The sequence below is a fragment of the Neofelis nebulosa genome, chromosome 3, assembly GCF_028018385.1.
Source record: "Neofelis nebulosa isolate mNeoNeb1 chromosome 3, mNeoNeb1.pri, whole genome shotgun sequence".
In the NCBI taxonomy this organism is placed as follows: Eukaryota; Metazoa; Chordata; class Mammalia; order Carnivora; family Felidae; genus Neofelis; species Neofelis nebulosa.
This window is the reverse complement of record NC_080784.1, coordinates 200,753,171-200,777,593: the sequence shown is the minus strand read 5'-3', so window position 1 is coordinate 200,777,593 and position 24,423 is coordinate 200,753,171. Positions and strand designations below refer to the sequence as shown.

General features: G+C 53.0%; 2 protein-coding genes and 1 long non-coding RNA gene across 4 annotated transcripts in view; 2 read left to right on the top strand and 1 right to left on the bottom strand.

Annotated features, from left to right (window-relative positions):
• Positions 1-87: 87 nt before the first annotated feature.
• TMEM128 (transmembrane protein 128) lies at positions 88-10,942 on the top strand. Its single transcript, XM_058723108.1, has 5 exons — positions 88-223; positions 1,746-1,887; positions 5,586-5,744; positions 8,792-8,900; positions 10,316-10,942. The coding sequence occupies exons 1-4, from the start codon at positions 127-129 to the stop codon at positions 8,889-8,891; spliced, it is 498 nt and encodes a 165-aa protein (XP_058579091.1). The 5' UTR covers positions 88-126; the 3' UTR covers positions 8,892-8,900; positions 10,316-10,942.
• Positions 10,943-19,983: 9,041 nt separating this feature from the next.
• Positions 19,984-22,229, bottom strand: LOC131507834 (uncharacterized). 2 transcript variants are annotated; one of them, XR_009259741.1, is made up of 3 exons: positions 22,030-22,229; positions 21,043-21,126; positions 19,984-20,627 (listed from the first exon to the last, which is right to left on the bottom strand). It is a non-coding gene; the product is annotated as an uncharacterized LOC131507834 (long non-coding RNA). The 2 variants fall into 2 exon arrangements; XR_009259740.1 differs by lacking the exon at positions 22,030-22,229 and having other exon boundaries at positions 21,043-21,244.
• A 442-nt stretch (positions 22,230-22,671) lies between these two features.
• Positions 22,672-24,423, top strand: part of OTOP1 (otopetrin 1) — a 36,149-nt gene continuing 34,397 nt past the window's right edge. The window contains exon 1 of the mRNA XM_058723096.1: positions 22,672-23,077. Coding sequence (XP_058579079.1) covers positions 22,681-23,077 — 397 coding nt within the window. The 5' untranslated portion in view covers positions 22,672-22,680. The remainder of the gene's footprint in view (positions 23,078-24,423) is intronic.

The window sequence follows — 24,423 nt, the reverse complement described above, 5'->3', positions numbered from 1 at the left end:
TCACCAACTAAAACCTCGGCCTGCATAGGCTCCACCCCTCACAGCAGCGAGCACCTCGGCCGGGGAGCCGATGGCGGAAGTTCCGGTCGTTACGTCATTTCCGTCGCGCTTCTGGGCGTTGCCAAGATGGACGCTTCGCGGGCCCGGGAGCAGCTCCGGCGGCGGTACCTGTTCCCGCGGGACACCGAGGCCCCGCTGGACAGCGAGGGCTACGCCGGGCCGGGTGAGGCGCTCCCCCCGGGCGCGCCCCGAGCTGCGCTGAGGTGTCCGGAGTCGAGGCGCCCGGAAACGGCCGGCCCCGCGGACCTCCCGCAGCCCTGTCCTGGCAGGAGGGACCAGGTTTCGTTTATTGAAGGCTTGCCAAGCCGTTTTGCAAGTCGGGTATTTAGCGTCCCTGAGAGATTCCTAGTGATCGCGTAGCCCCGCGCATCTTCATCCCAGCTGCGCTTCAGGATTCCCAGGAGAGCTGGTTTGACACCTGTTTGGCATTCTCCATTTAAATAAAAAGTACCATCCGGTTGTATTTCTAAGAATCTACCAAAGCATCATACTCGTACCAGTACACGAGGACGTATGTGCACAGTGTTTAACCTCAGCATTCCTCGTGGTGGCGAGCGACTGAAAATGTCTAATTGCCCCTCAGCAGAGAGCTGGTTAAATACATTTGGATGTGCTCCTACATGACACGGCAGGCAGACTTTTTTCGCCCTATGGGGATGATTTTCACAGGGAGGCGCAGGACAAAGTCCGCTGTACCAGCGTTTGGGTACAGACCTGGTAACGTGTGATGTGTGTTCACCTGTAAATGCATAGAATATGAAAGAATTCATAGAAGTTGGTGTTGGTAGTTGCTTTGGGGTTGAGGAAACTAGGGTTAAGGATAGGGGAAAGAGAGTTCATTTTAGATTTTTCTGCCCTGTATGTTGCAAATCGTGCACTTACTACCCTTTGAAAAATAAACGCAGAAAACATCATGCCCAGGCATTCTTATTTACAAATTCTGAGGCTGTCTCCCAGAATTTGTATTATGAACAAGCCTCCTGGGGATTCAGATGGTTTGTTCAAGGTCGGGGTCTCAGATGTATACCAAAGGTTCTCACGAGAATTAAGAGGGGGGGGGCATGTCATTCCTCTGGGGAATTTGTTAGAAAAAACTCATCACACCCAACCCCAGCCACCTATTCTTTCAGATTGGGTCTCAACTGGAAGAAATTTGATTTGTCCATCACCTGTCTAGACAGTGCTGTATCAGGACTAGACCTCCGCTGTGCCCTGCCGTTGCCTCAGAAGGTTGTGTTTGTTTGAAATAATTAAAATATGTAGTTAAAAGTATTTGGGGGAAATTACAAGTCCATTTTGTGCTCTAATGTCTGCTGTCTCCATTTTTCTTAATTAACAAGACTAATTGCTTTCCTAGGCAATATATGAAACATGATACTAAAATTCCTATACTACCAGATGGTGTCTTTCTTTCCAAAAGACAGTAATATTGTAAATTTGATTTTAAATTCGTTTAGGGGGAACAAGTTGACTATACTGAATATGTTTTATAGCAGGTTCCTATTAATTATTTCTGCAAATATAAACGTGTTTTGGTGGCTGTACAGAAGAAATCTGTTCTCTAATTGGAGAGAATCTGGTTTTGGGAAAGCTCTAGGAAATTATTTTATCCGGCTTAAAATAGGTGTTCTTTTTCCTCATAAATTTATGGTAATTTGATAAGTTGAAATCTCCCTTATTTGCAGAAGTCTCTACCGCTGTTGAGAGAAAGGAGAAAGCTCTTCCAAGACTTAACATCCATTCTGGATTCTGGATTCTGGCATCCATTGTTGTGACCTACTATGTTGATTTCTTTAAAACCGTTAAAGAAAACTTCCACACCAATAGGTGAGAAAACTTCATTGCTTCATAATTAAGCACCCTCCTCTCATCGCTCATAGTGTCTTGTGAGTTGCGTTCTTCAAATGCTTAGAAATCTCTTACTTCCTGCCAGGCACGGTGTTGGAGGTACTGGTGACACAAAGTGACACAAAGGTCACTAGTGACCAAGAGAGTGTGTGCTTGGGACACGTACAGCAGAACGGATGAAACTGGAAAGTACTTCAGTATGCCTTTCAGCACAAGTGTGTTGGAGGATGGGGAAGGTAGTGAATTTAAGAAGAACCTAATCCATGTGTAAAAAATGGAAGAAGAAAGATTCTGACAGTCTGTCTGAAGACAGTGCAGGAGCACCGGGAGGAGGGAGCGAGGACCCTGGCGGGTGAGAACCGGGCCTCAGAGTTTGTTTGCAGAGCATAGTTACAGCTAACAAAGTAACTACGGGGAGTGATTGAATTAGGGTTGACGTCACTCAGAGGAGGAGTCGGGAGCTTTGAGGCCTGATGTCAAATCGTCCGTCATTCATGAGGATTAAGATCTCTTCGGTATGATCTCAGGAATTGATGGGGGGGGCAAGGTTGTGAATCGTACCTGAGTCCTCACTGAATGTTGAAGAGTGTTCTAGAGGCCCCCACACAGCAGAGCCAAGAGGGAGAGACGTTGGTGAGCTTTGAGCTGGCACTGGGAGCAGTGGTTTGCACAGGATGCGAGCACGGGGACCAGCAGGGCTAGAAAGGTGTGGATAGGACCGTTTGATCCCGTGTCATCATGGGGGTGACGCACAGTTTCTCCTCAGAGGCCTTCGGACGCTGACTGTGGGAGGGAGAGCCGGGAGGTGCACAGGGCATGCATTCAGGAGAGAGGAGGCATATGGGACTTGTTTCAGTTGTTCCATAAAAGCCTATTCGCCTCTTGCCTTAATGCCAGGAGCTAGAACTTTCCTTAAACACTCCTGTCTTCCTGCCCTTTACCCTGTTTGCCCCTTCCCTGACCGAGTTTGGGATGAAGAACCAGCCACGTGTCGAAGGCACCTTCTTTCTCTTGGGAGCCAGCTGTCTGTGGGAAGCCCAGATTCTGGTCTGTCTTTCTGTGCCGTCATTTCTGGGGGCAGCCCCAACCCGAGAGGGTCTCTAGGTTTTCATGTCAACTTGGAACCTGGTGGCACGTCTGGTCACCAAAGCCATCTTCCTGCAGCTCCGTCAGTAACAGAGCTGACAGTTGACGTCATTGGCCTAACTCCTATGTGTCTCTCAGTCGGTGTAGAGCCTGGGCTGGGAAAAGAGGATGAGTAGTTGTTTTGCACACTGCCGGGAGCAGCGGCCTCTTCGTTATTCAGATACGACACGAGAGCCTGAGGCGTTTTGGCTGTGGTGACAGTGATAAAGGAAGCCCACTTCCAGCCCCCCCAGTAGCCCCTTTCAGGCCAAGACAGGTGAATGGGTCATGTGCACGCTGTAAGCATATGCCCAGGATGCCGTGGGACACCTAGAAGGGGCACCTAGTCAGCCCAGCCTCGGGAGGCAGGCCTTTTGGAGGTTTTAGGAGAGAGAGGAGGATTTCCCTCTTTGTCTCCTTATTTTAAGTATTCTCACTAGTTGAAGGAAATGCCAAGCTAAGGGACAGTTGGTTACACCTCTGAGGTGTTGGGGGCACCTGCCGTAGTCACTGGGCTGCCCAGGAGCCCGCGCTGTCCCGTAGCAGAGCCGGGGCTGTGGGGCAGGAGAAGGACACAGAAGTCACTGGCCTGGCCTCAGAAAAGTATCACCTTAGAGACAAAAGACCTGAACGGATACTCAAAGGCTGAGGATTTTGAGTGGCACTATATTCTTGCCAAGGGCCTCGGTAAGCAGTGGGGAGTCTGAGCGGCCGTCGGACGAGGGCCGTACCCAAGAGGGGTTGCAGGCTGCCTTCTGCTGCCTTAGAAATCTACCTGAAGTGATTCCTCATCTCTTGCCCTGCCGTTAGCCCCCAAGTTTGGAAGCTCGAGGCATTAGGGTTCTTCGAATCTACGCAAGGCTGCAAGACGATGTTCAGAGATAGGAGACACAGGTCTATGTTAACAAACAAAGCGAAGCGTCGTGATGGGTTGGAAATCACAGTTTTTAAGAAAATCCTGGTCGTGTGTGTGAGCCGAGTTGCTGGTTAAAACTACAACGGAAATCACAAGCCCAGGTACCCAGGCTCTTCCTTGTTACCCACCGAGTCAGAATTTGGGAAACCGGGGGCAAGATGGCTTCCCTTGGCAACCTTGCCGAGGGACTCCGATGCCAGGGTGGAGGGCCTCTGACTTGCAGTCGCGTTTTGGTTCAGGCGGGTTTTCCAGCTGCTTCTGTCCTCTGCCATATCTGGACGCAGTAGCCGCACCAGGGTTCCAGGTGGAGTTAAAACCTGGAACAGACGGAAGGATCCTGACCGAGCAAGGAGGTCACCGCGACTCTGGCACAGTGTTCCTCAACCTTTGTTGCCACCTCCCGAGGAGCCTCCATGAGACGTTTCATTCCTACCCACCCCGTAACGTCCTGCGGGAGTTTCTCTGTGCATACAGAAAGAGGAGGAGGATTTCTTCCCTTTGGGGGCAGTATCGCCCCTGTTGAGAATGACACTGTAGCAGAAGAGAGGCCTCTGCAGACCCCAAAAGAGGAACGTGGAGGTATTTTTTCCATCGATCACACCAGCGGAATAATGCTGCTCGCTATGGGGCAGCACTTTTCAGAGTGCTATGTGATTTTCGCAGCTGTTCTGTGAGGTCCTACTAATGTTTCTAGAACACCCTGAGGTTAAGTAACTTGCTCAGAGCCACAAAGCTAGTCGTGCTGGGGCTGAGCTTCAAACCCAGACAGGCAGATTTGGAAGGCCACGCTCCAACCACTGAGCTATCCCGCCTCTCATAACTGATCCCAGCACTGTAGTGTCATTCGGTGCCTTAAAGGAACCTGGAAGCTTGCCATGGCTGGAAGTGTACTCAGTGCCTGTGTGACTGTGACTGTTCCAGACCCCCATGACCCCTCTCTCGTCTGCATGGAACCCCCGTCTTCTCTCCGTGAAGAAGCGAAAGAGAATGGAGACGTTGGGAGACAGGAAGAGGGCTTCGTTCCCCAAATCTGGCCACCTCCCACAACCAGCAGGGGCCAAGGAGGCCGCCTCACCCACACGGAGTCAGCGCTGGGGTAGAATTCCAAGTGAGGAAAAAGACACTGCCCCTTGGAGGGAGATTGGGAATATTCTAGAAATGGGTGTCTCGCTCAGAAATCTGTTCCGAGAGGCAGTTTGAGGTAACCACCTTCCAGTCTGATTTTCAGTCCTCCCAGAAAGCCTCCTTACCTTAGAGGAGTTCATGGCACCCGTTTCTTACTCTCCCACTCGAAACTTCAGAAAGAGACAGAAAGCTGCCGTGTCGTGAGAGGAGACACGGCGCCACGAGCGGACTTGTGCTTCGGGTGGTGGTTTGTGGAGCGTGGGGAGTGCACGGCTGTTCGAGCCTCACTTTCTTCCTGCTGCACCTGCCGGCCCCCTCCTGTGTCACCCCATCTCCCGCCCGACAGAGGCCATCTGAAAGCGGGGGTTGGGGAGCTGTGGGCCCCTCTGGGCCCCTCGCCCAGTTGATCTGCGTAGCAATCGATTTTTAGGCTGTCGGTGAAAACCTTTTTTCAGACGCGCGCTGAGGCGCTAAGTCTGCTGGCAACCCTTGTGTCGTTTGGTCTCTGCAGCTGGTTCGTGGCTGGCGGCGCCCTCCTGCTGATCAGCCTGTCGCTTGCGTGTTACTGCATCCTTTATCTGGAGTGGTGCCGCGGGATTGAAGATTACGACGTCAAGTATCCAGCCTTGATACCCGTGACAACTGCCGCTTTTATTGCGGCCGGCGTCTGGTGAGTTAACTTTGCAACAACCAGGGGAATAAAGCGTGTTGTGATCAGGTGCCGATGTACGGGGCACGAAGCTTACAGAAAAGGAGAAACGGGAAAATGGCCTCCTGTCATGGCTAGTCTCAGAGGCCCTTTCTAGTAGGATCGTTCTTTACGTATTTAGCTATGGTTTTTTAATTTTTTTTAAGGTTTATTCATTTTGCAGAGACAGAACGTGAGTGGGGGAGGGGAAGCGGGAGAGGGAGACAGAACCCGAAGCAGGCTCCAGGCTCCAAGCTGTCAGCACAGAGCCCGACGCGGGGCTCGAACCCACGAACCGTGAGCTCATGACCTGAGCCGAAGTCGGACGCTTAACCGACGGAGCCGCCCAGGTGTCCCGCGCATTTAGCTGTTTAAAACACAAATGTTGACGTGCTATCTGTATATATTCTGCGCTTTGCTTTTGAAATCATTTGCAATGTGAAGCGAGGGGGACAAGTATAAGAGACTCTTAAATACAGAGAATAAACTGAGGGTTGCTGGAGGGGTTGTGGGTGGGGGGATGGGCTAAATGGATAAGTAAGGAGCGTTAGGGAGGACACTGGTGGGGGTGAGCACTGGGTGTGATACGTAGGGGATGAATCACTGGAATCTGCTCCTGAAATCATTATGGCGCTATATGCTAACTTGGCTGTAAATTAAAAAATTAATTAATTAATTACATCGTGCTGATTGGGAAATGTAATACAGAAAGTGGAAACAGCTTAAGTTGTCCAGCTGAATGAGTTAACCACTGCACTGGCGAACCCTCACCCAGGTCAAGAAAGAGAACCGTACCAGCCCCGTGATCCCTTTCCGCCCACCCCCCGCCCCAGCCAGGGCGCTTTCCTTCCTGCCCGTGGACAGACACTGTCCCGATCCGTGTGGGGCTTGCTTTCTTTGGCATCTCTTAAGTACCGTTTTTGTTTTGTCTGTTTTTTTGACTTCGTAGAAATGGATTCAGGTATTCCGTATTCTTGTACATTTGGCTGTTCACATGCAGTGCTATGTCTGGTACCTGTTTATCATTCTCACACTCGAAACTTCAGAACAAACAGAAAGCTGCTGTCTTTACTGTGAAAGAAAACGTGTCCCACGAGCGGGGTTGTAGTTTAGACGGTGCTGTACAGAGTGTGTGCGAAGCCTCGCTTTTCTTCCTGCCGAGTGTGTCGGTCTCATCCTGCCTCACCCCATCTCCCGTTAGACCCGAGCCGTGTAGCACAGCCGCTCGTTGCTGGTTAGCATTTCGTCCCATCATCGCTTCTACTGTTGATCGCATCTGGATCGTTTCCAGTTTGGTGCTGTTGTTCATGATGCTCTTAACATTCTTGTGTGTGAGTCTCATGCACATGTGCACGCATGTCTGGTGGAGGTATGTGTGCACACGCGTGTATACGTGTCTCTAGAGGTGAAATTGCTGGCTTATAGGTTATACATATCTCCAATTGCAGTAAACAGCTGAAATTTTTTTTTTTCCCAAAGTGATTGTCCATTTTTTTTTTAACAGAGCCGTATCATTGGTAATTCGTCCATATTGGTACAAAAAAATGTGCCTCTTTATTTTTATTTTATTTTATTTTTAAGTAGGTTCCATGCCCAATACGGGGCTTGAACCTAGGACCCTAAGATTAAGAGTCACATGCTCTACCGACTGAGCCAGCCGGGCACCCCTGGATAAGCCTCATTATTTTTAATTGTACACATTATCATCACACGGACATAACCTGGGTTTACTGAACCTGCTCTGCTTTGGTGGCTAGACTTACAGTTGTTCTTACTGCTTTGCTACCAGGAAAATGCCACAACCCATATCCTTCTTCTTAATAGGTAGTCGATGAAAAAACACTGATTTTTTTTTTTTTCAACGTTTTTTATTTATTTTTTTGGGACAGAGAGAGACAGAGCATGGACGGGGGAGGGTCAGAGAGAGAGGGAGACACAGAATCGGAAACAGGCTCCAGGCTCCGAGCCATCGGCCCAGAGCCTGACGCGGGGCTCGAACTCACGGACCACGAGATCGTGACCTGGCTGAAGTCGGACACTTAACCGACTGCGCCACCCAGGCGCCCCTGATTTTTTTTTTTTAATGTGTATGAAAGCATACTTGCTCACTGAAGAATAATCTGTTAATTACAGAAAAACACAAAGGAAATAAATCCCCATGATCCTGCAGCCAGAGAGAACAACTGTTCTTTATATGTTGTATATATTCCTCTAGCTTTTTTCCTTTCTCTATGTCAATTGAATTGGGATTTTGGAAAAACCATATATTTTGTGCCTATTCCGTTTAATTGAATGTTTTTTATGATTAATTTTCTGTCATTGAAATTGGAGGGCATTGACATGTATCACCTTGTGTTGTGGTTATTACTGACCCTTCGGTGGTGTGGGTACACGGGTGTGCTGTTTTACATCGTAAGAGTGAGGTCACCCCGGAAAGGTTATTTTTTTAGAACAGTAGGATTTAAAAAGTTCCATTGTTTAAAGTTCCATTTAAAAAACTATTACATAGTGAAACCAGTAACTATTTAATTAACTTCTGCTCTTACAAATTCAGTCCATAAAGATCATTTGCACTGAGAAGCTGTCTTATTCTTACCTTGGCGACAGGAGCAGTGTTTTTCTCAAAGGGAGATTTAATAGCAACTTATACGTCATTACGTTTTTCATCCTGTTTCTAACAAAAAGTTATTTGAAACTGTGTCTTTACTCTGATGGTTTGACAGTGTGCGGGTCGTGGAAGCAGGCTGTAGCCATTGTCGTCGATGTGCCGCCACAGACACTGACTTTGAGAGACTTGGGATCCTGTTGGGCCAGCTCTCGGGGGAGGACCTTCAGTGGTTCGGTCCCAAGTGCTCTCTGAAGAGTTTGTGATATTTCCAGTGCTGGCCAAACCACATCTCTGGGAAACATGACATACACACACAGTTGCTGGCTAAGAGAACTTTCCCAAACGGAGTTCAGAGTGGGATCTCGGGGTACGTGCGTAGATTACAGCTGGAGCGGCCAACCGCGTGTCTTATCCTTTTCAGCTTCAACGTTGCCCTGTGGCACATGTGGTCCTTCCTCACCCCGCTGGTGTTGTTCACTCAGTTTATGGGCGTTGTGATGCTGATCTCACTCCTTGGGTGATGTCCAGAGGTAAGAGTTCTGGAATGGCCTTTCTAACATTGAACTCACTGGGCCAGTGTCTTTGGTGACCGTTTCCAGGTGGCACAGCAGTGACGGACTACTCACCAACTGTGCCTTCCTTCAACTCTGAGATGAAAGGGACCGAGACCCCTTCCCTTCTGCATAATTTAGTTCTCCATGACTATTTCCTGGGTAAGGCACCCCACCCTTCAGAGATGTCGTATTTACACCTTACAGTGTAGATAAGCTCCCACAGTAGGTCACTTTCCACCCAGGTCAGCTTCCATCACCTGATACACACCAGACGACTGGCTAGGTTGCTGTTAGGGAGCAGGAACGTAGGAAGAACGGGCACTTTTACCCACTCGAGCTGTTCTGGCTGCCTCCTAAAAATCTGACGGACGACCCATCAGCCTTTTCCTTCCGTGTTACTTACAGAATCTCTTGCTCCCCACGGACGACTGCCTCCCTGGGCCTGCTGCCTTACACGGCGAGGTCAGTCTGTCGAGTACCAGACGACTCCTTTATCAAATAAATATGCATGAGAGCACTCCCTCTGCGTGCTTAGGGACACGGTGAAAAAGCCAAGATAGGCCCTCTCTTTACGCAACTGACTTCGGAGCTGGGAGGAAAACTTCTTCATGTGTCAGTTTACGGGCATGCAAACAGGCCCAGAGAAGTGGATGTTAACATACTAAGTAAAGGATTGGGGTGCATTTCAGCTAACGGCCTGTGCTCCCTTTGGAGTTCTGAGGGGAGTCACTGTACCCAAATAAGGGAGACACGGACAGAATTCCGTCGCTGCCAGGCTGCAGGTGGTCACTAGCAGGTGTGTGGCCCCACAGAGGTGGAGAGTCCCCTGTGCACACTGTGCTGTCCGGGGCCATCTGGCGTCTCTCCCTTTGTCCGGGTCAGCACGTGTCGCCACAGGATGGAGCCTCATCTGACCCCGTGTCCTGCTTTTCCCCTCCGCCCTGATACCATTACGTTTTCCGCCGTTCAGTTTTCAGTTTTTACACACGTTCAGGAGCTTTCGACCCTTGACGTGAGTTTGTTTTTGGTAATGGAGAGCCAGAGAGCGTTACAGGCATGTGGACTGAACTGTGCTTTTTTTTTTTTTTTTAATTTTTTTTTTTTTAACATTTATTTATTTTTGAGACAGAGAGAGGGAGAGAGAGCATGAACAGGGGAGGGTCAGAGACAGAGGGAGACACAGAATCCGAAACAGGCTCCAGGCTCCGAGCCATCAGCCCAGAGCCCGACGCGGGGCTCGAACTCACGGACCGCGAGATCGTGACCTGGCTGAAGTCGGACGCTTAACCGACTGCGCCACCCAGGCGCCCCTGAACTGTGCTTTTTAGACAGGAAATCCAGCTGCTTAAAAGACAGACTGTCTCAGAATATAAATGCTGGCTTTCTTTCAGGTGTAAGAGCGTGTCACTTCGACGCGAACGATTCAGCACCCAGCCAGCTGGCAGCATCGCAGGTGTAACAAGTGCTACAACGTGTCCTCGTATCTAGGAAGTGAGTGGTTTCCTCGGAAAAACCATAACGTTGCAGTCTGGTTGAAATCAGAATAAATTCGATTTCGTTTGTCTGTCCTCACACTCAAGTGACTACTGAATTTTTCACACTCAGAATAGAAATGTTCTGTTCAAAATAGAAATAATTAGTTTGTGGTGTCAGTCTGATGAATCGTCGGAGAAAGTGTTGGTGTGAACATTTAAGCAGAGTTTCATTATAGGCACACGGTGTCCTCCCCACATTGCAGAGTTGTTCGCCCTTTGATCGTATGCGATCACTGGGTGTGTATGTGGGAATGATCATGTCATGTGCCTTTAACCCAGCTTCTGCAATTGCGATCTCATTTTTATAGTAGTTTTGTTAGGTGACAGGACCACTTGAAAGCATTTTATGTGTTCCTGCCACTTTAGATTTTGTCATGTGCAACTTACTGGGTTTCTAGCATTTGTTCAACGTGGGCACTTTTACTCATTTTTAAGTACACGTACTTTTTCCTTAACATTTAAATAAAATATTTTTATAACTTTCCTGTGGGTTTTGTTACTGCAGACTTTGGACCTTTGGTCTCAGCTGATAGCACTTTGCGGCAAGGGTGCAAGTCTACTCTGCTCTTCGGAGACCTCAGGAAGCCAGACGCTTTCAAATGCACCCACATTCACCTTAAACCTCACCGGCACGGGCTTTGTGGTGTCGATTATCATCTCCCTGACAAAGGGGACTTCGGTGGAAGATGTGGGCTGATGTTTACAAAACACCCGCCACAGTGCCTGGTACACGTAGGTGCTCACTCCATTCGTGGTAATGGAGAGAGAAAGAAAGACCACGTAGATCCAGGATCAGGGATGGGACGAGGCAGGCGTGACCAGCGGGCAGAATCAAGCCCAGCCTGTGTACCCGCACGTGAGGGCTTCCTCACAAGTAAGGAGCAAGGTCAGGCCCCCCGCCATCCCATCTTAAATTTCTTTTTTAATTTATTTTTTTATTATTATTTTTTTTTAATACTTATTTAGTTTTTGAGACAGAGAGAGACACAGCATGAACGGGGGAGGGTCAGAGAGAGAGGGAGACACAGAATCGGAAGCAGGCTCCAGGCTCTGAGCGGTCGGCACAGAGCCCGACGCGGGGCTTGAACCCACAAACCGTGAGATCGTGACCTGAGCCGAAGTCGGATGCTTAACCCACTGAGCCACCCAGGTGCCTCCCATCTTAAATTTTTTTAATGTTTATTTATTTTGGAGAGCGAGCGAGCGAGCGAGCAGGGGATGAACAGGGAGAGAGGGAGACACAGAATCCGAAGCAGGCTCCAGGCTCCGAGCTGTCAGCACAGAGCCTGACGCGGGGCTCAAACTCACATGAGACAAGACAAGACGAGACCTGAGATCATGACCTGAGCTGGAGTCTGGTGCTTAACCAACTGAGCCACCCAGACACCCCATCCCCCCCCCACCCCATCTTTTATTGCAGAGCATAGTTCCATTTGGATAGAAAGCTAAGGCTGTGCATTCCTGGACACTGGTTTGTCAGAACCCAGAGAGCCAAACGCTGACGCTGTGGCCAAGAAGACGGTAAGATTATGCTGTTACTTGCAAAGAGACCTTTCAATAAGTTTTTTGAAACAGGATCATGTGTGGTCCCTGTTTCTGTCAAATAACTGCCACGTGTGTTATTTAGGGGTCTGTCCCTGTTACTGTAACTGCTAAATAAGTACAAACGGTATCAGGCCGTCCTGTGGAAGGAGCACCACCCTTCAGAGTCAAGACTAAGTGAGCACTTGTAAGTCCCCACCCCGACGGCCAACGATAGGGTAGAGGCAGGTGCGTGCTCTTAGAGCTGTACCTGACTTTGGCCATCCCAAGCCTCAAGCCCAAGTCTCCTACCTGCTTGCACCCCGGATGCCCAGGCCCGCTGCTCAGAGGTGGTGGTATGGTTGGGGAGCAGAGCTGTTCCACAGGAAGAGTTCTCCAGGCGATTCCTGCGTGCGGCCCGGGTCGAGAACTCCCCTGTTCCAGTCAATCTGGGGAGAGATCTCTCTGCAGAAGCTGGAGCCTTCGAATTGGCAGGGAACAGAGAGATCAAGGGATCTAACTTCGCTCACTAGGATAAAAACCAGACTGGGACTCCCCCCAACCCCCCAGTCTATGTCTGGGACCCAGCTCGGGTGACAGTGGTCTTTTTAAGAGACTAAAAGGATTTAAGACCCTGGCTGTGTCGGGGCTCTTTGGTCGTATGCACCCTTAAAAGCTCTCTTCAGCAGCAGCCAGGCACTGGAAGGGACTAGGGAAAGTTGCAAAGTCTCTGCAGGTGGGCTAGTGTGGGGGGACAGGCTGGGGCCAGGTGACAGAAGTTATTAGGTGCCCTCTGCAGTCCCAGTCCAGATAAATGCCTCCACTTAAAAACATTTTTCTCTTGAAAGACCGATTCAAGCACAGTATTCCTCGAGGTGGGAAAGAGTCTGGTGGATTCTAGGCCCATGGGATTCATAAAAACTAAAGGAATCAGCAGCAGGAGTATTTTGCATGCACTGAGGACTGACTCCAAAGGGGTAGGCGTTGCAGGGTTCTGGGCCGAGGGAAGGTGGGGCAGTTGGTGGGGGCCGCAAACCCTCCTCACCCGAGTGTCAGATTCAGCTCCCAAGCCGAGGACCATGATTTCCCCATTTGGGCAGAAGTGGGACGTATGGCTGCTTTATTTCTAAAGCAGCGTGAGCGCCTGGATTTTACTCTTAACCGCAGCTTTTGCAAACCTTTCAGAACCTCACTTTGGGCGTATTCGTCGTGCCCTGAGATGCATCCTTCCCACGTGCACACAGATATATTGCCATGTTTCCCATCTTCGAACACACCCCCCCGCCAAGTCGGGGTCCCTCATGCCTCTCCACTTACTGACCGTTTTCTTTGCCCCCCACCCCGCCCCAATGGCAAAACTCCACCAAAGAGCTCTCTCTGCCCACGCTCTCCAGTCGTGCTCCTTTCTGAAAAAGTTGTATTAGGTCATACTTTTGCAAAAGAGTGTTAGAACGTTGCCTTATGTTTACAGTAAAGAGGAGTCAAAGAGGACCTCAAGAGCTGGGTGCCCCCCAGCCTACACACCTCCAGTGGCAGGAGTGACCCCCAACTCACCCACTGCTCCCCCGCTGTCCCCCGGCACTCACCTGAACACCATCAGGGCCACCCGGACTCTTCTCATAATCCCTTCATCCCTGTCACCGCGGCCAGCACAAAAGGCCTGGCACTCCTGGGCCACGTCTCACCTCCTGGCCTCACCCCCACATGCGTGTGTTCCCCTCATCCGCGTAACAAATCACAAGACACGTTTAGGCTTAAAACCACCGCCACCATGGTCTTGTTCGTGTGTCTGAAATTTGGACAGGAATTTGCAGGAACAACCTGTTTCCTCCCCACATGGGGTGACCCAGCCGGCAGGCTGGTGGTCCCCTTCCAAGGCGGTTCCCTCTGGGCTGGCGAGGTGGTGCTGGCTGCTGATTTCTCTCCGCACAGGGTCTCCCCCGGGGGGCGGGGAAGGAGGGGTGGGCAGTTTGGGTTTCCTCCCTGCAGAGTTGCTCAGGTCCAAAGCTTTTGTGTCGGTGTCGGTAGCTGCTGTAATGAGCTGCCACAGACAGCAGCTAAAACAACAGACGTGGATTATCTCGCAGTTCCGTAGTTTGAGGTCTGCGCTCACGGGTGCGGGCAGGGCTGTGGTCCTTTCTGGAGGCTCCAGGGGGGGAGTCCATTTCCCGTGCTGTCAGGCGGGCAGCAGAATTCAATTCCTTACGGTCCGAGGACGGAGCTCCCCATGCCGAGCTGGCTGTCAGCGAGGGCCGTTCCCAGCTTCTAGAGGCACCTGCATTTCTTGCCTCGTGGCGCTCTTCCTCCTCTCAAAGCCGCGCCTGTCCTGCCTCCTCGTCATTGTCATATTGCCCAGATCCGCTCTTCTGCCTTCTGCTTCCGCTTTCGGGGGGCCCGTGTGATCACGCCAGGCTCACCTGGGCAACCCCAGGTGCTCTCCCTATTTTAAAGTCCTTAATCCGCCGTCAGTGTTCCTCTTGCCGCGCAACGCAGCGTTGTTGGTAGCTTCCCGGGAGCAGGGTGTGGACCCCTTCGGGGGCATCGCTCTGCCCACCGCTGTGTCCCAGAGACAGGAAGCCCCCACTTAGAGCATGGGCTCAGAAACTGTCCACGTAGTTACAGACCCCAGATTCAAGGGGACATACCTTCCCCTCATCCTAAAGGAGGAGGGTCAAGGAACGTGTGAGCCGGGTGTTAAAACCGCCACAGTCTCTGGCCACAAATTCTCTGTGTTCCTCCCACACGCGAAAGTCCCAATCCCGGAAGCCCCATCCTGTTCCAGCGTCAGACACAGGCTTGAGCTCCAGGATCTCATCATCTGAATCAAGAGCGGTGCGGGGGCCTCGAGCTGACCACCCTCACAGGCGAGTTACCTGTCGATCGCACACCGAACATACAGTGGTGAGGCAGGCGCAGGTACGCGCAGTAACATTCGAAAAGCGGGGAACGAGGCACACAGTCGCTGGTCCACAGAAATCCAGCTGGACGCGGGTCCCCCTCTCTTGCTTAGGGACCAGTGCTGCCTCCTAGGACTCTGACAAGGTGTCAGGCTCTACCCTCTGGGCTCTATTCGCCCTCCGTGTCATTCTTTTCTGGAAGAAAACAGTTTAGAATCCAGCTTTCTCAGCCTGCTTCCTGCCCAGAAAAGGTCTGAGCTCCTGAGGGTTCTTCATTTTGCACTGTTTTCCCCTTCTGTCTGAGCTGGAGGTGTTTCCGCAAGAACAGTTTGCAAAGAATGAGAGGTCATCTCTGCGGCTGCATTTAAAGAAATCTTTACCTCCTCGAGCTACAGGGTAGACCCAGGGAAGGATCAGGCTCAGGACTTAATTGGGGGCAAAGTATCCGAGCCGGGTGACTTCTCAGTCTGGGAAATTTCATCCACCAGAGTCAGGGCCTGACAGGGAACGACCAGGTCTTGAGAAATGGACACCTACCTATGGCATGAACTGGATGTCATCTGATCCACCAAGAGCAAGGCTGGGCATGCCCCACAGTGATGCATTGCTGAGTAGAAATGGTATATAAGCTTGAACATGAACTGGAAGCCATTAGTCGGTTGCATGTACAGGTGGCTCAGGGGCCTTTGAGATCGATTTTTGCTACATACTGTCTCCTTTTTAAAAAAATTTTTTTTTTTTAATGTGGGGAGCCTGGGTGGCTCAGTCAGTTGAGCGAGCAACTTCGGCTCAGGTCATGATCTCGCGGTTTGTGACTTCGAGCCCTGCGTCGGGCTCTGTGGTGACAGCTCAGAGCCTGGAGCCTGCTTGGGATCCTGTGTCACCCTCTCTCTCCGCCCACGCCCGCTTGTGCTCTGTTTCTGTCTTTCAAAAATGAATAAACATAAAAATTTTTTTTTAATTTTTTAGAATTATTTTTGAGAGAGTGCACAAGCAGAGGCTGGGGGGCAGAGGTGGGGGGGGGGCAGAGGATCCAAAGTGGGCTCTGTGCTGACAACAGCAGTGAGTCCAATTCGGGGCTCGAACTCACGAAATGTGAGGTCATGACCTGAGCCGAAGTCAGATGCTCAACCGACTGAGCCACCCAGGCGCCCCTGCACTGTCTCCGTTTATCTACACCTGCAGTCCCTTGGGGAGTTTCTCATGAGTGGCGGAGAAAAAGCTCCAGCTTAGTTTCCAGGTGGTTCTACATGATACGACGGCACCAGCCATCACGATATGCTGTCCCCCCACGTAGACGGCTGCAGCCTTATAGCCCCACCCAAAGGTGACCCTGAAGGAAAGGCTGTGAAGGAAGATCTTCCCAGTGGGCTGAATGTTGAGGGGTACATTTGCTTGGCCACTTTGGCCGGATTGAGAGATGGCCAGGGTACAAATCAACATGAACTCGTGGATGGTTGCTAACAGACTCCCAGCGTGGCTGGATGGTCAGTGACTTGGAAAGAGAAGAATTGGAAACTTATTGACAAGGAGGTTTGGGGAATAACATGTGGAGGGGCCCATCAGCACGGATTCAGAGTGTGAAAAATGAGTCACGTGAGTGTTCACCAGGGGCACCGCCTGCAGGGGAGGGGGTAAGAGAGCATGTTCTGTTGGTGTCTGTCAGCCTCTGCCTAGCCACCCAGTGTTTCCTCCACGGGCCCACGTACAAGGTGCAAGATGGAGGGCTGTGCACACGCTCAGCAGCATAGAAGTCCTTCCCCAAGGCTGACCCGGTTGACATATGCTGCGTGCAGAACCTTCTGGAATGACTTGAGAAGGGGCTCTGAATTTTTGCCACTTCTCCCTTCCCTTGAACCTGGATGGGCTCATGACCACCTTCACCGACAGAATATGCCAGAAATGACGCCTTAGTGTGGCTTCTAAGGCTAAGTCGTAGAGACCACTCAGCTTCTGCTGGGTCTCCTGGGATGCTTGCTGTCCAGATGTTCCCTCCTGGGAGGCCCCTTCTCGAGGATCAGTTGGAAGGCTATGGGTGGTTCAAGCTGCAGAAAGAGGGCACGTGTGGGAACCCAGCTGAGCACAGGCTTTGGGTCACTGGGGCACCAGTATGTGAATGAAGAAATCTGCAGAGATTCCAAGCCCTGGCCATTGAGTCACCCCCAGCCTTTCTCATCTTTCCTGCTGAGGCCCTGGACATTGTAGACCTGAGACGAAAAGCAATGCCCACCGTGTCCTCTGTAGATCCTGACCCACAGACCCATGAGCACAACAAAAATGGTTGCCACACGCCAGCAAGTTGGATAAGCAATTAAGTTTGCTGGAAGCACTGTGAACGGCAGAGACCCCCCCCCCCCCCCCCCCCCGCCGTGCTGCTGATGTGGAACCTTTCCCTGGGGACACCGGCCTGGTGGACGTTCGATTCTATCAGACCCCTTCCATCATGAAGGGAGTGGGGGGACTTGTCCTCCCTGGATGAGACACATACTCTGAAGAGGAGTTTGCCTTTTCCTTGCCATGATGCTTCTGCTGGCATTTATATGGTCAAGGAGTTCCACACCACACTGCTGCTGCTTCTCCTTTTTTTTTTTTTTTAACATTTATTTATTTAAAAAAAATTTTTAATGTACTTATTTTGAGAGAAAGAGAGACAGAGCACGAGCGGGGGAGGGGCAGAGAGAGAGGGAGGCACAGAATCCGAAGCAGGCTCCGAGCCGTCGGCACAGAGCCCGACGCGGGGCTCGAACTCACGGACTGCGAGATCAGGACGGGAACCGAAGTCAGACGCTCAACTGACTGAGCCACCCAGGCGCCCCTATTCCCAGGATATTTATGGCAATGTTGCAAGGCTTTTGTCAAGGAGACCCGCCCCCTCTTCCTTCGAGGACTCTGGGTCTGTGAACTGGCTCAGGTTTGGGAATTGAGAGTCTTGTAATGATTCAGGATAGATCTCTGTTTACCTTATCTAGAGATTTTCTAGTTATATAAATCAAATAATAATGCTTTAATAGGCTGCCTGTCACGGGCCGAATTGTGCCCCCTTTCCCAAAGATATGCTGAAGTCCCTCCCATGGTCCCTGTGCCTGTGACCTTATTTGCAGATGTAATTACAATGCAAGTTAAGATGAGGTCATGCTGGAGGAGCGTGGGCCCTTAATCCAATATGACTAGTGTCCTTATACAAAGAGGAGACGGACAGACACAGAGGAAAGATGACCACGTGACAATGACAGGGACAGGGATTCTATTATGCAGCTGGAAGCTAAGGGGCACCAAAGATTAGGACCAGCCAGTAGAAGCTGGAAGAGGCGAGGAGGGACCCTCTCCTAGATCCCTCAAAGGGAGCGAGTGCCTGTCTACACCTTGATTTCCAACCTCCAGGCTCCAGACCCGCCAGACAAGAAATTTGTGTTGTTTTAAGCCCCCCAGTTGGTTAAGCTTCCAGCTCTTGATTTTGGCTCAGGTCATGATCTCACAGTCCGTGAGTTCAAGCCCCGCATCAGGCTCTGTGCTGATAGTGTGGAGGCTGCTTGGGATTCTCTCTCTCTCTCTCTCTCTCTCTCTCTCTCTCTCTCTCTCTCTTTCCCTCTCTCTGCTCCTCCCCTGCCCCCCCTCTATAAATAAATACATAAACATTAAAAAATAAAAAGAAATCGAGAGTTCTGTATGGCTCAGATCTTTGAAACACTTATACATCAGCGGGAGGCAGAAAGATGGATAAATCTGTCAGTCTTCAGCATCGTTTTGAGTAGAGAGTAAAGGAGACCGACTTCAGTCTCCCTCTTTCGTGTCCAGAAACTTACATTTCATTGCTCATTAAAAGGAATCGAGGTGGCCCAGAGAAGGGAGTCCCACTTGACTTTCAGATGGGGATTGCGTGTTATGTGTCTTTGAGTTCTCAGTGAGGAAGGGCAGCGCGACTGCTCTAACAGGTAAACTGTGTAGCGGCTTAGCACGGTAGAAGTTTTCTTCTCACTCACGGGGGCCCAGCCTCAGCGGGGAAACTCTGCTTTGCCAGTCACGGGGTGGGGAGGAGGGCTCAGGCTGATGCACTCTGACGTCTTCAGCACGGAGTTCGCGGGGGCGCTCGGGGTATCGATGGCATCACTTCTGCCTCCACTCCCCCGACCAGAACCTGGTCGCCTGGCTCCACCTAGGTGCAAGGGGAGAGTCCCTGGCTGGACGGCCACTTCCCGGTGACGATTCTACGCCGTGGAAGGGGAGCCCATGTTTGATGCTCAGCTGGTGCCTCTACAGCATAGCCTCAGCTCAGTGCCCAGCATGTAGTAGGTGCTCAGTAAATAACAAAGTGTCTCGGGTACTTTGTATTTGGTGGGACATTCCCACGTACTTCATATGTATCAGGCTACTTTGTCCCCATAGAAACCTGCGAGAATGGTTAGTATTAAGAGCTCCGTTTTAGGGAAACCTGGGTGGCTCGGTTTGCATCTGACTTCGGCTCAGGTCATGATCTCGCGGTTCGTGAGTTCGAGCCCCACGTTGGGCTCTGTGCTGACAGCTCAGAACCTGGAGCCTGCTTCGGAGTCTGCATCTCCCTCTCTCTCTGCCCCTGCCCTGCACACACTCTGTCTCTCTCTTAAAAATAAATAAACATTACAAGAAATACTAAAAGAAGAGCTCCGTTTTACAGATGAGGAAATTGAGGCACAGTGAGGCTCAGTAACTTGTCCAGGGTCACAGCAGTAAGTGATGGAGCCAGGAATTGGACCCCGAAGCCTGGCTTTAGAACTCACCCACCGCCCCCCCCTCCCCCGCCACGTGATATTGCCTGTCCCTACAAATCCATGCTGACTTGAGCTTGGTTCATGAAAGAGACAATGAATTAATGTGTGCTGTAAAAGTGTAAAATGAAATAAAAGCAGAGGTGATTTTCACGGAAGTCTGGGGCATTCGTGGAGTTCCTGCCATCTGCCAGGCAGTCTCTCTCCCTCCCTCCCTCTCTCTTTCTCTCCCTCCCAGTTTCCCATGGCATTTGACACAAACTGTGGCTTCATTTTGTTGTCCCCAGGCCTGGCCTTATACCTGACACTTGGGAGGGGCTCACTACACATTTTCCAACGTATGATAAAAACACAGCTTGGGTGCTAGGGAGCAGAGCCAATCAGACATAGTTCTCTTGCCTTCAGGGCGCTCAGCATTGGAAAGACAGTTGACAATAGTCTACAGTGTGGGGCACGGACGGATGGGGAGCTGGACACGCCCACAGGGGAGCACAGAAGGAATAAGCTGGGTGTCTTCCTTTCCCGGGGCTGCCCTAACAAAGGCCACCAACGACACAGATCTATCGGCTCAAGATTCTCGAGACTAGGAGTTCAAGATCAAGGTGTCTGTTCCAGGCCTCTCTCCGAGTTTCCGGCGGTCTCAGGGCTTCCATGGTTCGTAGATGGCACTCTTTCTGTGTCTTCACATCACCTTTCCCTCTATATGTGTCTGTCTTCAGTCTCCCCTTTTTTGTAAGGACACGGCCGTATTGGATCAGAGCCCACCCTGATGACCTCAACTTGATCGATCATTTCCAAATAAGGTCGCATTAACAGGGATGGGGAGTTAGGGCTTCACTGGAGGGGGGGACGCATTCAACACGTGTTCACTGAGCACCTCGGGTGTGCTGGTCACCACTGTCCTATGCGCTGGAGCTAGAGCCATGGACAAGATAGGCAATGTCCTTCTAGAGCGTTCGTTACGGCGGGAGAGACGGGCCACAGATGTACACACGTTCCAGGTGTGAGCTAAGGAGGAAAAGAAAGCAAGGGAAGGGGACGGAGCAGACGCGGGAAGACACAGCATTGTGCCCCTGCCCTGCGGGTCCGGTGAGACCCACACCTGGCTTGCTTGTTCATGCAACTTCCCCCCACTTGTGCCTTCGTTAACCCCTCGGTTTATTTACCGAGCATCACCTGGCCTGGGTCTGGGGAAACCCAGCTGAAAGTCACAGTCTTCCTCCCAAAAGAGGAGAAAACAGTGCCTCCTCTAGGAACGTCTCACCCTTCCTGGCAGACTCAAGGCTCCCCCAACCCTCCCCTCGGGGCAGCCCTGCTCCCCGGGGGCTGCTTGCTCAGTCCCCACTACGGGCCATGATTAGGAGACAGGGCCGAGTCTCACATCGGATGCTCTCTAGCCTCCCAGTGCATTCCCGACACATACTTGTCTGTTCAGCATGTCCCTGCCAGGGTGCCGGCTCCTTGACGGCAGTCTTTCATAGCTGAAGTTTCCAGTACCCAGAAGAGCCTGGCAAATGATTCAGCGCTGGAGAAGTAAGTGTTGGCCACACCAATGAATGAGTGAAAAAAAAAAAAAAAAAATGAATGAAGGCAAGACAAGGCTCCCAGGTTGACTCCCTGCTGGTCCAGCCCCCGCCCCTTCAGGACCCTCTGGCAATCAGAACCGCTATGTAATTCAGTAGATCCACTGCAAGATGAAAATGTGGGTCTGCTTGTTCAACAATCAATTTCAGGAGAGCAACAGAGAGCGTGAAACCCAGGGGAAGAGGGGGTCTCCTGGGTGAGGAGCCCTCTATTACAGCACAGGAGGCTCGCGCAGGAGGCCTTTCCTCCTCCAGGCTGCAGGCCCCCCCAGCAGCTCCCTCACCAACTCCCTGCTCCCACTCTGCTCTCAGCCACCTCTGCCTCTAGGATGCTCTTTTGCAAAAACCTCTGGCGGGAGTGGGGGTGGGGGACTCTCCTCTTCAGTGGCATCTGAACGGGACACCCTGGCAGACGCGGTCAGCTTCAGAGGGGCTGGAGTGCTGAGGGACGGGCTGGGGGCACCTGTAGCTCCGGGAAGGCCCAAGGCAGCTCCCCCCAACACCTCTGCTTCCAGAAGCAGCTTTCCATTCCCTTGGAGGGGGTGCACAGGTGATCTCTCTCCTTGGGAGGCAGCTCCTGGGCATCTGGGCATCTGGCAGACACACAAGGACACCAGATGCACAAACACAGACACAAACAAAACACACCCCTCCCCCATTCATAGACCTAGGGAGGAGCGCTGAGACACCATCACCTTCTTGTCCCAACCAGACACACCCCTAAGACAGACGGCCAGACACAGAGAGAGATTCACACAGAGAAAACATACGGTAGAAATACACAGGGTGAAGGACAGACAGACTCACAAGGACATTTTGAGGCTCACCTAGACCTCTGCGGTCGGCGTCGCAGCTCCTCTGGGACAGTCCCCACAGTGGGACACCCCTGCCGGACCCCAGCAACGCCCCCTGCGCCTACTCGGTCCGGCTGACTCAGGGTGACCCTTTGCCCCCCACCGCAATCCCAGGAGCCAGGAGGCACCTGTCGTCATCCAGGGTTTCCGTGACGCCCGGGCAGGGCTGGGTGGGCGGGCGTCCACGAAGCGGACAGGGGTGCGGACAGCGGAGAGGGGGCGGGCCGGGCGCGGGGAGGGGACGTCGGGGGAGGGCTGGCCCGGGTCCCAGGCGTCAGGGGCGGGGAGCGGCCCGCGTGGGTCAAATAGTGGGCGGGAGGGCTGCCCCCCGGGCTTTGGGGAGTCCCGGGAGGTGGGCAGTGCGCTTTCAGGAGCGCGAACAGGCAGCCGGGGTCAGCCCGGGGTCAGCGGGTGGGGGGCGGCGGCGGTGAGCGGACCGGGCTGTGCACCTTGACCGAGGGAGGGCAGAGGGGAAGAAGCGAGGAGAGCAGGTGTCGCAGGGCGATCGGGAGAGGGGGACTGGTCGGCAGAGAGCGTCAGGGCAAGGGCGGGGGTGGGGACAGCCGGTGGGGCCCCGGGCCCGCAGCCGCTCCCGGAACCAGACTCCGGGCGGGTCACTCCGTGATGCCCGGGGACCAGGGGGCGCCTGCCTCTCCCCAGGCGGCCGGGAGCGCCCCGGACAGGGTGCCGTCGGGGCCCGCGGCCGGCCCCTCGCCCCAGCTCGCGGCCCCGCGGGAGCCCCCGGCCCCTCGGCGGGGCGCGCTCCGCGCCAGCGTCCCGCAGAAGCTGGCCGAGGCGCTGAGCAGCCAGTACGGGCTGATCGTGTTCGCGGCTGGGCTGCTGCTCCTGCTGGCCTGGGCCGTGCACGCCTCGGGCGTGGGCAAGAGCGACCTGCTGTGCGTCCTCACGGCGCTCATGCTGCTGCAGCTGCTCTGGATGCTGTGGTACGTGGGCCGCAGCGCCGCGCACCGCCGCCTCCTCCGCCCCAAGGACACGCACGCCGGCGCGCGCTGGCTCCGCGGTGAGTCTCCCGGCCGCCGGCAGGTGCGGCGCGCAGCCCGCCGGCTCACCCGCCAGCCGCTCGGCGGCGCCCTTTCCCCCGACTTCCCTCTGCTCCGTCTTCCCCCGCCGCGTTTCGGGCTCTCCCCGCCTCCCTGCCTTCTCTCTTTTTCTTTGTTACGCCCGGGCTGTTGTAGCAGCCTCCTCTCTCTCTGCCGTCAGGCTCTCGGCACACATCCCGTCCTAAGAGCCGCAGCTACACGAGCCCGCTCACGTCTCTCCTCGGCTGAAATTCCTGCAGCCACGAGGGAGGCCGCACTCCCCGTCCTGGCATTCACGGCCTGCTGAGATCAGCCCCCCGCAGTGCGCTCTGGTTTTATCCCCTCCTTTGCCCTCGGTTCTGGGCTCCCGAGAGGCTCTTAGTTCCCATTACGGTGTTTCAGGTCTCCATGCCTTTGCATATTCTGTTCCCGCCTCCCTCAGTGCCTTCCGCCTGCCTTGCCTTCCAGAACAGGGCTCAGGCCTCACTCCGTCCCCTCTAGTGGTGCTTTTCTGATTTCCCCTGCTCTTTGTGGTCTGACCACACTCCCCCACCCCTCACCATGCCCTGGGGAGACCTGTTCTTGATATCTCTGTCCACCCCCCACCCCCCACCACCCTGGGGGAGCTCTGTGAGGCTCACGTCTTAGTCCTAGAGCCACCTCCGGGTCTGGCGTGGAGGAGACGCTAAGAGTGTGCAGCTGGGGCGAATGGAATCGTGGCTAAGCGGACAAGCATTGGGGCCGCGGAGGGTAGTACACTTGCCAGGTAGTCAGGCCGCGGTGACCGAAACATCATCAAGATAGGAAGGTTCCCCTCCTCCAGGAGCTTCGGCCCTTGAGAGGGAGCTCGATGGGGTGCAGTCAAAGGGAGGAGGCAGTGGGGAGTCTGCCTTGGAGACAGTCCCTGGGAAACCTTCCCCGGAGAGGCCGGGTACGTGTCACTGCGCGGGGACCACACACATCACACATCTCTACGTGACCGCTCGTCAGGTCTGACTTTAAATCTGCCCGAGAGAGCGTGGCTTTTCCTTGTCCTTGCGTGACCTTGGGCACGTTCCATAATCTGCCCACCCTGCCTGTTTCCGCAGGCGGGGAGCAGGAATCACACACTTGGGGGGACCAGTGACTGCTGGCTGGGTTCAGGCTGCGTGCCCAGCACACCTCCCCTCTCCTTCCCACCCACCTCCCTTCCGAGGTCTGGCCCCAGTGCCATCGTCTCCGCCTGCCCTGCCGGGAACTGCTCCCAACTCCCACTGGCCACCGTGGCTTTCTCTGTGTGCACCTGTTTTGCTCCGTGTCGGTTTCCACCTCGTATTAGGGCTGGCTG